Here is a 12,833-nt window from a genome sequence, read left to right on the forward strand (position 1 = left end):
TTTTTTAACTCACAAGCCAACTGCCTCAACTACCCAAGACATTTAGAAATGCCACTTTCATGTTAATGAAAGCACCTTAAGTGTTTATGAATAATTAACGAGAGTGCTAAGGTTTTAATCAGGTCCATCCAAAAGCCCTCGCTGAGTGCCACCATGTGCCAGGCCCTGCGCCAGGCCCGAGGGACAGAAAGCAAAGTGGTCAGGGCACGTTTGCGGTGTGCTTGGGGAGCATCCAGAGGAGGGCGACGTAGCCCAGCAGTGAGGGGGAAGGAGGGCAGGGGCCGGGGGGCAAGCTGGGCAGAGGGGACAGCCCGGGCCGAGGCCGAGGTGGGACTGGCAGGCAGGCTGTGTCCAGGAGGCTGCAAGCAGCATGACAGCCAGGTGGGCTCAGTGCAGCAGGACATAAGGCAGAGGTGAAGTGCCGAGGCCAGCTCCGGTGGCTGTGCCCAGCAGCTCTGAAGCTCATGAGCAAGGGCGTGAGAGTGGACGAGATGTGCCTTCCAGACACAGGGACCGGCGGAGGGCAAGGCCATGGGCTGGGATCCCACACGGGAGACACTGGGCACGGAGAGCCTGCGCTGGGGAGGGGCAGAGCTGCAGAGGTGGGATGGCTGCTGACCCCGACCATGGGGTCAGAGCAGGGTCAGGAGTGGTTCCAAGGTGGCAGGTCGGGCGACGGGCTGGTGGGGATGCCCACTAGGGTGCTTTGCCACACGTCTACACGTGAAGAGACCCTGCGTGGACTGTCCTCCCTTTAAAGAAGAAACTGGGCGGGAAAGTGCAGGCTGAAGAGCCACAAAACCACACTGGCCTGGAGATGGGACTTCACCCATATCCATCCTTGCCTCTCGGGTTTCACGTTAACAGCATTAGTCCACTTGAGCGTCAGCACTAGACGAACCGCTTCCCCGGGGCTCCACGGCGGGTGCTTGAGCTAAATCGCCCCCGAGGAGCCATCTGGGTCTGAATCCAGCCTCCCCTGCAGGTTTCAGTTCTTCTCCGCTCAGCCAGAACCCACTTTCCTGAAAGTCAGCTTTCCAAGAAACTCACCATCTAATTAACAAGCCTGTGTGACCTCTTCCATTTTGCAACGTATCGCCTGGATGGAAAGAGTCAGGAGGCTCTGCTTTGTCAGAACTCCCACAGAGAACCTCGCAACAAGAAAAACAGCTCAGTGCCCAGTGTGGAGTCCAGATGATGAACGCTAATGACTGTTTTCACTAGGAAAGCCTCCGCATGCTGAGGGTGACGCTGAGCATTTTTGAAGAATTCTCTCTTTTAGTCTACTTAACAGTTCTTAGGCAGGCAGTACCGACCCCACTTTACAGATGAGGAAGAAAGGCTCAGAGAGGTTGACTAGTCTGCCCAAGGTCACAGAGCTGGGATTCAAATGCAAGTCTTTCTGAATCCAGGGCCCCAGTTCCTAAACATTACACTCCTCATTAATTAAACGCTGGATTTTCAAGGACCTGATCTCTTTCCGCTTCCTTGAGCTTTTAGTTTGAAAAACTTCAAACTTGTAGGAAAGTTTCAAGAATACAACAATAAACACACACATGCCCTTCACCTGGATTCCTGAACTGTTCATATTTAGCTGCACCTGCGTCCTCTCTCGATCTCCACATGCTCACATATTTTTATTCTGTGGATCATTCCAGAGTTGCAGGCAGCATGACATCGCAGCCCTCAATGCTTCAGCCGGTACTTCTCATAGCAAGGACATTCTCCCACAGAACCATAGTGCCGTTATCACACCCGAGAAATGTAATACTGACCTCAATTATGTTACCCAATCACACTCTGTGTGCAAACGTTTCCAATTTTACCCAGAAAAAGTCCTTTACAACTACTTTGTTCTTATTCCTCAGTGCAAGATCCAATCCAGTTGACAGCTATCACGTCTCCTCCGAGTCGATAATCTAGCACCGCAGCCCTCGCCCTCTCCATTTTTTTGGTCTTTCATGACATTTACATTTACGAAAAGTTTAAGTCAGGAGTCTTCTAGAATGTCCCACATTCTGTATTTGTCTTTCATATTCTTTTTTTTTTTTTTTGAGGAAGATTAGCCCTAAGCTAACATCTGCCAATCGTCCTCTTTTTGCTGAGGAAGACTGGCCTTGAGCTAAGATCCGTGCCCATCTTCCTCTACTTTATATGTGGGATGCCTACCACAGCATGGCTTGACAAGCAGCGCCATGTCCGCACCCGGGATCTGAACCAGCGAACCCTGGGCCACCGAGAAGCAGAACGTGCACATTTAACCGCTGAGCCACTGGGCCAGCCCGATATTCTTTATTATTTATGCTATTTTCTCATTTTCACCAGGATAAAGCACATGACAATGACTGGGCCATCGGCAGAATAAGACAACATGGAGAATTTTCCACAACTGACAGATAGGACCACAAAACTACCACTGGCCTTGCAAGAGAAGCAAATCAATGAGCTCCCATTTTCATGGACTGACAATCAAACCACATAACTTGCTTGGGGAGCTTCATAATACTCTTGCTGGAAACCAATCTCTAGGGAATCAGATGAATACAGGCAGGGATGTCCACTTTGCCTAAAAGTTCCCGCCTGCAAGGGCGCTGGGACAAAGCCCACAGAGTGCTGGGAACTGGGGAAACGGGGAGCACTGCAGGGTCATTCACGACATTCACATTCATATTCATCCACAAACAAAAGGAGATAAAGAGGGGGACTTGGTCCGGAATTCAGACGTGGATGGAGAACTTGGAGTACCGTTGTCACACGGGCTTTCGGGAGCCTTGCGAGTGCCCACAGCCATGCCTGTTCTAGAGAACAGGTGGCCTGCAGGTGGGAGGCACAGCCAGGCGGGCCTTGAGGCAGGAACACGCCTGGTGTGTCTGAAGAACAGCAAGGAAGCAGAGAGAGCCAGGTGGTGCCAGATGCTGCTCAGCCTCAAAGGTCACTGAAAAGGTCGCTCCTTTCAGGCAGAGCGGGATGGAGGCCACTGTGAGCAAAGGAAGGACATGATCTGACTTATATTGTAAGAGGATGACACTGCTCACTGTGTCAAGAATAAACTGAAGGGGACAAGGCAGAAGCAAGCGACCGGTTAAGAAGCTACTGCAAGAACCCAGGTGAAAGAGGATGGTAGGGAAACCAGGTGCTGGGGGTGGAGCCGGGAGAGATGCTCAGATCCTGGGTACCTGTGGAGGGAATTGCCGGACAGGTGTGCTGACCAATTGGCAGTCGAGTTTGAGAGAAAGAGGGGAGTCAAGGATGAGCCCCAGGTTTTTGCCGCCAGGGTGGGGCTGCCGTCCAGCTGGGAGATGGGAAGGCTGAGAGGCAGGTTTGCGGCGAAGACAGCTCTCCCCCGTGTTCATGCTAAGTGTGAGATGCTGAGCAGGCAGCTGGGTACTCAGGTCTGGAGTTAAGTTGAGGCTCAGGGCTGGAGACAGGTGAGCTGGTGAGAAGGGTGCACGCCATGAAAAGAGGCAGCTCCCTGCTGCCCTTGGGGATGCAGGCCCCGTGGGGCCAGATGGTCCCATATTCAAAGTGATAGACATCTGGGTTTGTACAATAAAATACCCTGATTCTAAAATGCTGGCAACTAACATGAAATTTGCTTGCAAACATTCTGCCAGACACCAAACTCAATCTGTGGGCCTATCTGTCTGAGGCCAGCAGTGTATTCGATCTCTTCATATGCCTTATTGTCCTGCCTTACGATAATCCTGCAAAGGCAGGCACGGCTCCTCTTGTTTGATCGGTGAGGGAACTGAGGCTCAGAGAGTCGAACTGATTTGTCCAAGGTCATGCAGCGAGGAAGGGGCAGAGCTGGGATCTGGACGCCAGATCTGTCCTTTCCTAAGTCTGCATTTTTCTGGAACCCAAGGCTTCCTCATACCCTCAGCCACCTTCCTAAGGAGGCAGGTCCTAGGCTGCAAACAGCCAGGAGGCGGAGGGAAAGTCCACAGCAGCCTGCCTTGGTAGGAGAAGAGCACAACCGAAATAGTCTTATTGTTAATAATTAGCTTCAAAGGCACGATGGCTCAGGTTCCAGAGAACAAGCTGGATCAAACAGGACGGGCCTCGTGCAGTAAAGAGCCTTGTACTGGCCACAGGGCAGATGGCAGCAGTGCTCAAGAGCAAGTCGCTGGGGCAAACAGAGCGTGCGAGAGCCACGTGGGCACCACCTTTCGGACACCACTTCTGCAGGACGGGTCTCCCTGCTGTAACGCTGCCCCTGACTCCAGAGGCCCACTCTTCACACGGAGCCCAGACAGGGCCTCTTGGGGTACATATCTGGTCACGTCGCCCGGTTAGAAACTCTTCTCACTGCTCGTAGGCTAATCTCTGGATCCCCGATCCACCGCAAGGCCGGCACCCTGGGCCCCAGGCAATGGCCCCTGCCCTCCGGCCACACTGCCCTTGCTCATCCTCGCTCATCCTCCTCCATGCCCCTTCAGCCCCGGGGCCTTTCCAGAACCGGGCCCCTTCCTGACAGCCAGCCTGCAGATGGGGGGTTGCTCCCCCAGAGGCCCTCTGACCTTCAGGCAGGTCAACCCCTTACCTGTCCTCCCAGCACTCAGCACAGAGGCTGGCTGACTTTGGTCTGTGTGATGCTGTGATCGGGGTGTGCCTCCCCGGCAGACCGAGCTCAAAAGGACAAGGACACTCTGGCCTCCGCTCTTGTGATGGTCTGCCTTGGGATGTTTAGACACGCCCCATTAAAGCACAGTGTGTGGGACCACCGCTGTTCCTTGGGAAGTCGGTCCCTCCTTCCAAAATGCCCTTCCTGCTTATCCGGTATTAGCAGTGTCCTTTCTTTTATGAATGACAATTCATAAAGGCTTAAAGATAAGACTACTTGGTAAAATAAAAAGTCGGCACTCTATCCCCAGAGGCTTTGTTGGGTTTTATTGTTGGCGTTTCACTGGGCTGTGGAGGCCGCGGTCTGGGAACCCCGGGGAAGTCTGCTCTATACTTTGATGGCTGTTTTCCAGCCCAAGCCCCCCGCAAGTGTGTCTGAGCCTGGTGACAAGTCAGACCCAGAGCACGGGGACCTGCTTATCTGAGGGCATTTCTTTGGGGGTTTTGGGGCCTCTCTAACAGCCCACTTGACCTAGGATTCTAACAACTGCTGCAAGGCCCTTCTGAGGAACAGCCATCTGGGTTATAACAGAGTAAGAGTGGACATGCTAATAACTGTGGGAGGGTCACAGGAGATGTCTCAGTCAACGGACTATTACGCCAGCCACTAAACGTGCTAATTCTGAAATCTATGCGGTAACGTGGAAAATGGCTTCTGATGTGAATGTGAAGAGGTTTCCAACCTGCTCCCCAGACATCTCGGCCGGGCTGCCTTCCAGCACCTCCTCTCTAACCACCCAGCCAAGCTCGTCATCCTCCATCTGGAACCAGCTCCTCCTCCAGGGCTGGCCCTCCGATGACAAAATCACCGTTCTCCCACTCCCTGCTACCTGGATCGTCCGCAAGTCAAGAACCCAGAGTCGAGTCGCCAGGGCGAGTCAGCCACACAATGCTGTCCTCAGACTGTGTCCCCCTCCCCCGTCCCCACTGTCGTTGGCTCCTGGGATCCTGCCCCAACCTCCTAAACGGCTTCACATAAATCAGCTCAGTTACCCCTCCCATCAACCCCCATCTCATAGCCGAGGAAACTGAAGCTCCAGGAAAGGAGGTCACTCGTCCAAGGTCACACACTACGTGAAAGGGGCAAAGCTGGGATGTCTCTCACTCCAGGCACGGTCTGGCTCCCAAGCCCATGTTCCTAACCTCCAGCCCCACGACATGGCTCACAGGACCCCGCCGGGACCGGCTGACCTGGCCATTCCAGTTACAGAGAGCACTCTCAGGACAGACGTCCCTGCGGGAACCTCTGGTGGCCTCCCACTGCACAGGAACTGAGATCTGGTTCATCTCAGCAATGCCCCCTCCTCTGACTTGCTGGCCACACCGGCCTCCTTTGGGATCCTGGGACATGCCAAGCTCTCTCCCACCTTCCAGCCTCACCTCTGCCATCCCCTCTCACTGGCGGGCCTCATTTTTGCATTTTCTCACAGAATCTTCTGGTCCCTCCAAACATGGCACCTCTCCAGAGAGGCCTTCCCTAACCAGCCTATGGGGTCTTTTCTCCCAGTTATTCTCTAGCACGGACCCTGTTCATTCCCTCCACAGAGCCAGCGCAATCAACCTGTGAGTGTGCATTTGCTTCCTCACCTGTCCCCTGCCCCGCCCCGATCTGGAAGCTCCACAGGGGCAGAGCCCAAGTCTGGCTTTAGCTCGCTCTCCCAGCCCGGCTCCCAGCCATGGGCCTCCCATACAGCCCCTGCTCAACGCATAGTTAAATGAATGGATGGATTGCATGAAGGGACTTAGAAATCAGAACACAAGACTAGGCGCATGCAGCACATGATATGGCTACAACTATGTAAATGTCAAGTGCCCACATGGACAAGGCTGGAAAGGAAACCGGAATTTCCCTGAGGATGCCTGGTTGCCTCGAATCTCCTTAGGGCCTTGGGACAATGAGGGACTTTCCCCTACTGTGACTGCACGTGTTACCTGGAAACAGGTAAGACTCCTTCCAGAAGGCTCTGAGGCCACTGCAGGTAGGCACCTGGCTTCTCCTCTAGGCCCGCCTGACCTCGGAGCACTACAGGGGTCTGTCAGGCAGTGGGCCCACTGGTGAACGTGCAGGAGGGGCTTGCCTGGATGGGGTACAGCTCCCTTCATCTGGCCCAAGCAGCCAGCACTGTCTCTCTTACCTCCAAAACAGTGCCATCACACAAGCGATGAACTGGTTTAAATATTTCAGGATGTGTTCCTCAAAACATCGTTAAAGCAGAAAATGCCAACCCCCTGGAGCCCCGCACTTTACCTCACTTATTCAGCAGCTGCGAGGGGACACGGCCAGCGCTCATTCACTGAGCGCCTACTGTGCACCGAGCCAGTGCTGCGGGCTTGACGTGCACCATCTCATTTGATCTCCAACAGCCCTTTGGGCAAGCCTTTTGGAACCATTTCACAGGCAAGGCCGCTGAGCCTCACAAGCATTAAGACACTCAGCATGGTCACAAAGCTGACAGCTTCCAACGACGCCAGGGGCTGCAAAGTCAAATGTCAACGGGCCAGGGTGGCAGAACACAGGCCCCAGCTCTGGGGCTGCCCCCCCAGAGCAGCGGCCGAGCTGACGGGGCGGGGGAGCCCATGATTTGCAACGGTGGCAAGCAATTCAATTAAGAAGAGTTCCCCGAAGTCCCTATCTGTTAGAAGTATTTACAGATGCAGTAACAGGATGTCCTCCCCTGGCTCTAACGCACTGGAGGGGGCTATTTTTAAAAGAGAGCTGGCAGGGCAGATGAAACGAGACTTAGCAAAAGGGTAACAGCTTGTTGAAGCCGACGGCTGGGTACACAGACATTCGTGGTGTTACTTTCTAGAAACGGAAGCTGTTTTTAGTCTGCCCTTCGCATCCCCCTTCCTTTCCCCCTCCTGTGCTCCCTCATTCTTCTCTCCCTCTCTCCCTCCTTTCCTTCCTCCCTCCCTCCCTCTCTCCTTTCTTTCTTTCCTCCCTCCCTTCGTGGCTGCCAGGTCACGGCCTCTGCCCCTGCCACACTCCTCTCCAGTGAAAACAAAGCAGGCTTCAGGCTGGGTCAGCCTGCTTCTCTCTGGAGGGACAACGCCTCTTGGATGCTCCTGTCAGACGCCACCTGCCAGAGCTCACCTGCCACCCCAGCCCAAAGGCAGCAGGCCTGTGACATGGCTCCAGGACTCTTAGGCTGTGGGTTCTTATCAAAGAGTGTGTTTAGTAAACACACTCCCCTCCTCCTGCTGTGCTGAGCCAGCATTCCTTCAAGCCTTTGAGACCATATCACCTTATCACCTTAGATAACAGCTGACAGATCCCGAGAACACAGAACACGTCCCCCTGCGTCAGCTGCCTTAAGCTGGGCAGGGAGACCAAGCGCTGTGCTCCCAGGACGCCTGCCCAGCTTCCCCGACGCCAGGAGGCTTCCTGCACTTTGTACACACAGAAGGCATTTTGTGAAATGCAAAGCACGCTAATTTTTCCCCAGTGGAAGGTGAGAAGCCGCAACATTTAAGAACAATCACCAAAAAAAACAAACCCAATGCGACAACACATGCATATCTTATTCTAGAACCATGTGCTCAGAAAATCCATAATTCCCAGTATTTTCTGCATGGCGTCCTCTTTAGCAAAGACATAATTTGCAATCAGGCGAGGTAAAGACAGACAGCCATTACTTTCTTAATGGCCAACTACCCAAAAAGGCTCAGTTAAGTGATCTCAACTAGCAATCTAATCAATTAAAATTGATAAGTGAAATACTTTTAACCTTTATTTCAGCAGGCCATTCCTAAGGGGAGGAGGGAAGGAATGTGAATTCCCAGCATAAAATTTAATTCCATTTCATGGATGCAAACATTCTTGCTGCCCTGATGGAATGGCCCCCTTTAAAGCAAGCTGTTTCCCTCCCTTTCCTTGAATCAAATCAGAGAAAGACTGGTTTATGGTTCTCTCCAGTCAACTCGATCAATTTAAACCCTTACAGAAATCCCTGTGGCCACTTCTCAAGGGGGGATCGGAGCACAGAGGGGACATGGCTCCCTTGTTCCCTCAAGACAGAGAAGGACAAAAGAGCATAAACAAGAAGGCAAGAAGAATTTAGACAACCAGGTGAAACCCATAACAATCATTCACCGAGCATCTTCCACATGTCAGGCAGTTGCTCCGCCCTTTATATGAACCACTTTGTTCTATTTGCAGGTAACACTGAGCAGTTTCCTGAGCACAGTTATACGCTAGGCACTATGCTCGGTCATACTATATTTCATATTATATTTCACTCAAGTTTCAAGACAACCTCATAATATAAGCAAGGTCATCCCCATTTTACAGGCGAGGAAGTGGAAGCTGTGGGGTTTAATCATCTGCTCATGGGAAGGTAGGGCAGGGCAGGGGTACCTGGCTCAGAAGCCACCCCTTGATGGTCTATATCATGATCGCTGGTCATGCAACTGAAGAGTTTTGTCAAAACTCATTCAATTGTACATTAAAACTTGATGAATTTTATTGGATGTATATTTCAATAAACTGACTTAAAACAACATGGACCCTCTCCTCACCACACACGACAGAGTGGCCGGCTGCTGTCCCTGTCTTCCCAGCTCCCATCTCCTCTTTGTGAGCTTCCTTCGACGCCCCTCCTTCCTCACTCTCAGTCGACGGTTCAAAACGAACAGGTCCCACCTCCCAGCTCCAGGGCCAGGCATGTGACCCTGGTTTTAGCCAATCAGGGAATCACATTCCTCTGCCCACTGATTGGTTCAGGGATGGTCATATGACCCAAGCCAGGCCAATGAGAGCCCTGCCGTGGACTTCTAGGAAAGTTACAGAGAAAAAGAAGCTCTGTCTCTGTCAGGGCTGCTCAGCTGGTTCAGCAGATCTTGGAGCTGCTGATGGCTATCTTGTCACTACCTGATGAGAGCCCTCCTGAGGATGAAGCCAGAACAGAGGAAAGCAGAGCTGCAGATGGAGAGTGACAGCTCCCTAATGACACTGCTTGAGTACCTAGATCCAGCCATGCCTGAAAGCAGAACTACTCCTGGACTTTGCAGTGACATCAGCTAATCTCTCTTTCTTTTTTCCCTAAGCCAGCCTATGTAGGGTTTTCTATCTCTTATAACCAGAGTCCTAATAGATCACAATGCCTTTAAGAGACAGAAAACCATCATGCACACCAATGTGCACATGCCCCACAGAGAATGGAGGAAACAGAGAACTATATGAATACGAGAAGGGTTATGGGAACATCACCAAGCTTTATACCCACTGTCTCCTTTAAATCTCAGCCTCATGCTGCAGACAAGAGCACTGTACAGTTAAACAAGCAGCCCCAGGTTACAGGCTAAGCACGTGGTTCTCCAGCCTCCAAATCCTTCATCTCTATCTCAATCCTGGTGATCTGCATTTTTGAAAGCTTTCTTTTTTCAGCAGCAGAATCCTTTAATCATTAGAATCATAGAGAAAACCCTTAATATACAAAACCAGTCAGACTGGTGCTGCTGTGATTACACACAGGGCAGGGACCCTGGAGCTGCGCCCACCTCTGCTTGAGACCCCATCACCCGGCATGGATCGTTCTGCAAACCGCCTGCACGCTCTCCCTGGGCTCCAGCAAGCAGGAGCCATGCACGGACTTCAAGGTGCCCAGAATCGAGCGCCCTTTCTTCGAAGGTTTTGTGGGATATACACACTTTGTCAGCTCACAGTCACGGATCAGGAGCTGCACAAAATGCAGGTCGCACGCCAGCCCTCCCAGGGCCGTGTGAGTCAGCATGGCAGCCCCGTCACCCCCCGTGCCCCATGACTCAGGACGGCCAGCTCACTCAGATCGAGGACGTCGTCAGTCTTGATTAGGTCCTCCTCACGCGTCAGCGGCAGCTGGGTCTCGGGCTCCCCTCGCAGCCGCAGGGACAGGGAGCGGAGCATGAAGAACACCCGGATGGCCTGCACAGACAGTCCAGAGAACAGAGAAGAGGGAGAGGCCGGTCATTTTGGTGAGAAGCTCCATATGGAGGGATCTCACAGTGACTCTCAATGTAAAACAAAGCAAGCAGCAGACAAAACAAAGGCCCCCTCACCCAGGATCGTGATTCTGGGGCTTTCAGCCTTCACCCTGGGGCCGGCTCGCCCTGGTGGCAGCCTCCGATTAAGTCCTAGGTTGGGGCTGACTTGCCCACCAACCAGAGGCCAGGAAGTAGAGGGGCAGTCCACAGGAGGGGCCAGCTCCAGGCCACTTTCCCTGCCTGCCTGCCTGGCGGGCATGCACCTGACGGGAACAGCTCCAGAGTCAGGTAGGGAAGGTGTACGCTGGACTCCCAGGTCCACCATGTTGGGCAAAGCCCTTGGCCTCCGTGGGCTTCATTTTCCTCATCCATGAAATGGGGATGGTAGTTCGTCCCTTGCAGGGCTTCTAGAAGGTTCTGAGATAACAGTGGAGGCGAAGCAGTCAGCACGTGTTCTGTAAAAGGGTGACCATCTTTTTTATTTTTTTCCTTTTTCTTCCAAAGCCCCCCAGTACACACTTGTGTATTTTTTTAGTTGTGGGTCCTTCTAGTTGTGGCATGTGGAACGCCGCCTCAGCATGGCCTGATAAGTGGTGCCACGTCCACACCGAGGATTCGAACTGGGAAACCCTGGGCCGCCGAAGCAGAGCGAGCGAACTTAACCACTCGGCCACGGGGCTGGCGCCTAGGGTGACCATCCTTTACTCCAGTCACTCAACAGGCTCGGCATGGGGGAGGGCAGGGGACAAACCACTGTCGCCATTGGTGAGCCATGCAAAGATGAATTCCAGCCCACTTTTGGGTTGTCTTGTTTACAGTTCTGAGACCTACAGGCCTGGCCTACTGAGAGGGAAGCTGCCCTTTATACAACAAGATACCTCCCAAATCAAGAGGGGGGACAAATTACTGCCTGCAAAGAGCCAGACTTGTGCTGGCCCCTGATGACCCAGGCAACGAGGATGCCCATCGGCACGGCTCAATCCTGCCTTGGCCTGGACCTGGTGGGAGGCCTTGGGCCAATTATTTAATCTCCTAATGAACAAGCCTACCTCCTGGACCTACTCTGTGTCCTATATTACCTTTTGTCAACCATAAGCACTAAAAAAGATAAGCTTTTATTTCATAATGATGATGATGATGGTGGTAGTGGTGGCATTAGTATCAAACTGATTGTTCTTAGTTTTTTAAAGATTTTATTTTTTTCCCTTTTTCTCCCCAAAGCACCCCCGCTACGTAGCTGTATAGTTTTTTTAGTTGTGGGTCCTTCTAGTTGTGCTATGTGGGACGCCACCTCAGCATGGCCTGATGAGCAGCGCCATGTCCGTGCCCAGGATCCGAACCGGTGAAACCCTGGGCCACTGAAGCAGAGCGGGAACTCAGCCACTCGGCTACGGGGCCGGCCCTAGTTTTTTAAAGTACAGTCATGCGTGCTCAATGATGGGGATGCGTTCTGAGAAATGCGTCGTTGGGCGATTTCATCCTTGTGTGAACATTACAGAGAGCACTTACACAAACCTAGACGGCACAGCCCACTGCACACCTAGGCCCTACGGTACTGATCTTACGGGACCCCAGTCATATATGCAGCCATCGTCAACCAAAACATCACTATGCAGCGCATGACGGTACAGTCTTTATAAAGACGTCTGCCACAATCAGAAGAAAAAGAAGTGTAGTTTCATTAGAAAAAATCCAAAACAGCTTTTATTCATTATGCACCTATTGTGCGCGAGGCATTGTGGGCACCTTATTGCAATGTCAAGATGTTACATAGGGAGAACGGAGCTGAGCCGGCAGAGCCAGCTAAGGCCACACAGCTGACGAGGCGGAGCCAGGGGCCGAGCCAAGGAGCATCTGAGACTCATGTCACCTCCCCAAGCACACAGGGACAGCCAAACACCTGCACTAGCCCAAGCGCAGAAAGCCCAGGATGTGGGTGGTCACTTGAACTATCTGGCAGTTTGAGCCCTGAAACAGTCATAACCTCAGACAGGAGGGAAAAAGAAGGAGAAAGGTCCAAGCTGCGTGGATACTCCATTTCTGTGTCCAAAGCCCATTCCTCTTGGGGTTCTGACGGCAAAGCACTCAAGGAGGCCCTGGCCCAGGGATGGGGAGAGAAACGCGCGTGGCTCTCTGCACACCTTCACACCGAAAACCAGAAGCCTTCCAATATCAAAGGAGTTTGGGGTCTGGCTCCTGCCTAGAACTTTTTGGTAAAAGATTGCCTTTTGCTCTGCAAGCAACAAATG

The 12,833-nt window shown here is 52.6% G+C and overlaps 1 protein-coding gene across 13 annotated transcripts in view; it reads right to left on the bottom strand.

Annotated features, from left to right (window-relative positions):
• CLEC16A (C-type lectin domain containing 16A) overlaps window positions 1-12,833 on the bottom strand; it is a 200,191-nt gene that overhangs the window by 89,939 nt on the left and 97,419 nt on the right. For all 13 annotated transcript variants that reach the window (XM_070566753.1, XM_070566755.1, XM_070566763.1 and 10 more), the window contains one exon: window positions 10,405-10,525. In XM_070566753.1, coding sequence (XP_070422854.1) covers window positions 10,405-10,525 — 121 coding nt within the window. The remainder of the gene's footprint in view (window positions 1-10,404; window positions 10,526-12,833) is intronic.

The sequence above is a fragment of the Equus przewalskii genome, chromosome 12 (assembly GCF_037783145.1).
Source record: "Equus przewalskii isolate Varuska chromosome 12, EquPr2, whole genome shotgun sequence".
Classification (NCBI taxonomy): Eukaryota; Metazoa; Chordata; class Mammalia; order Perissodactyla; family Equidae; genus Equus; species Equus przewalskii.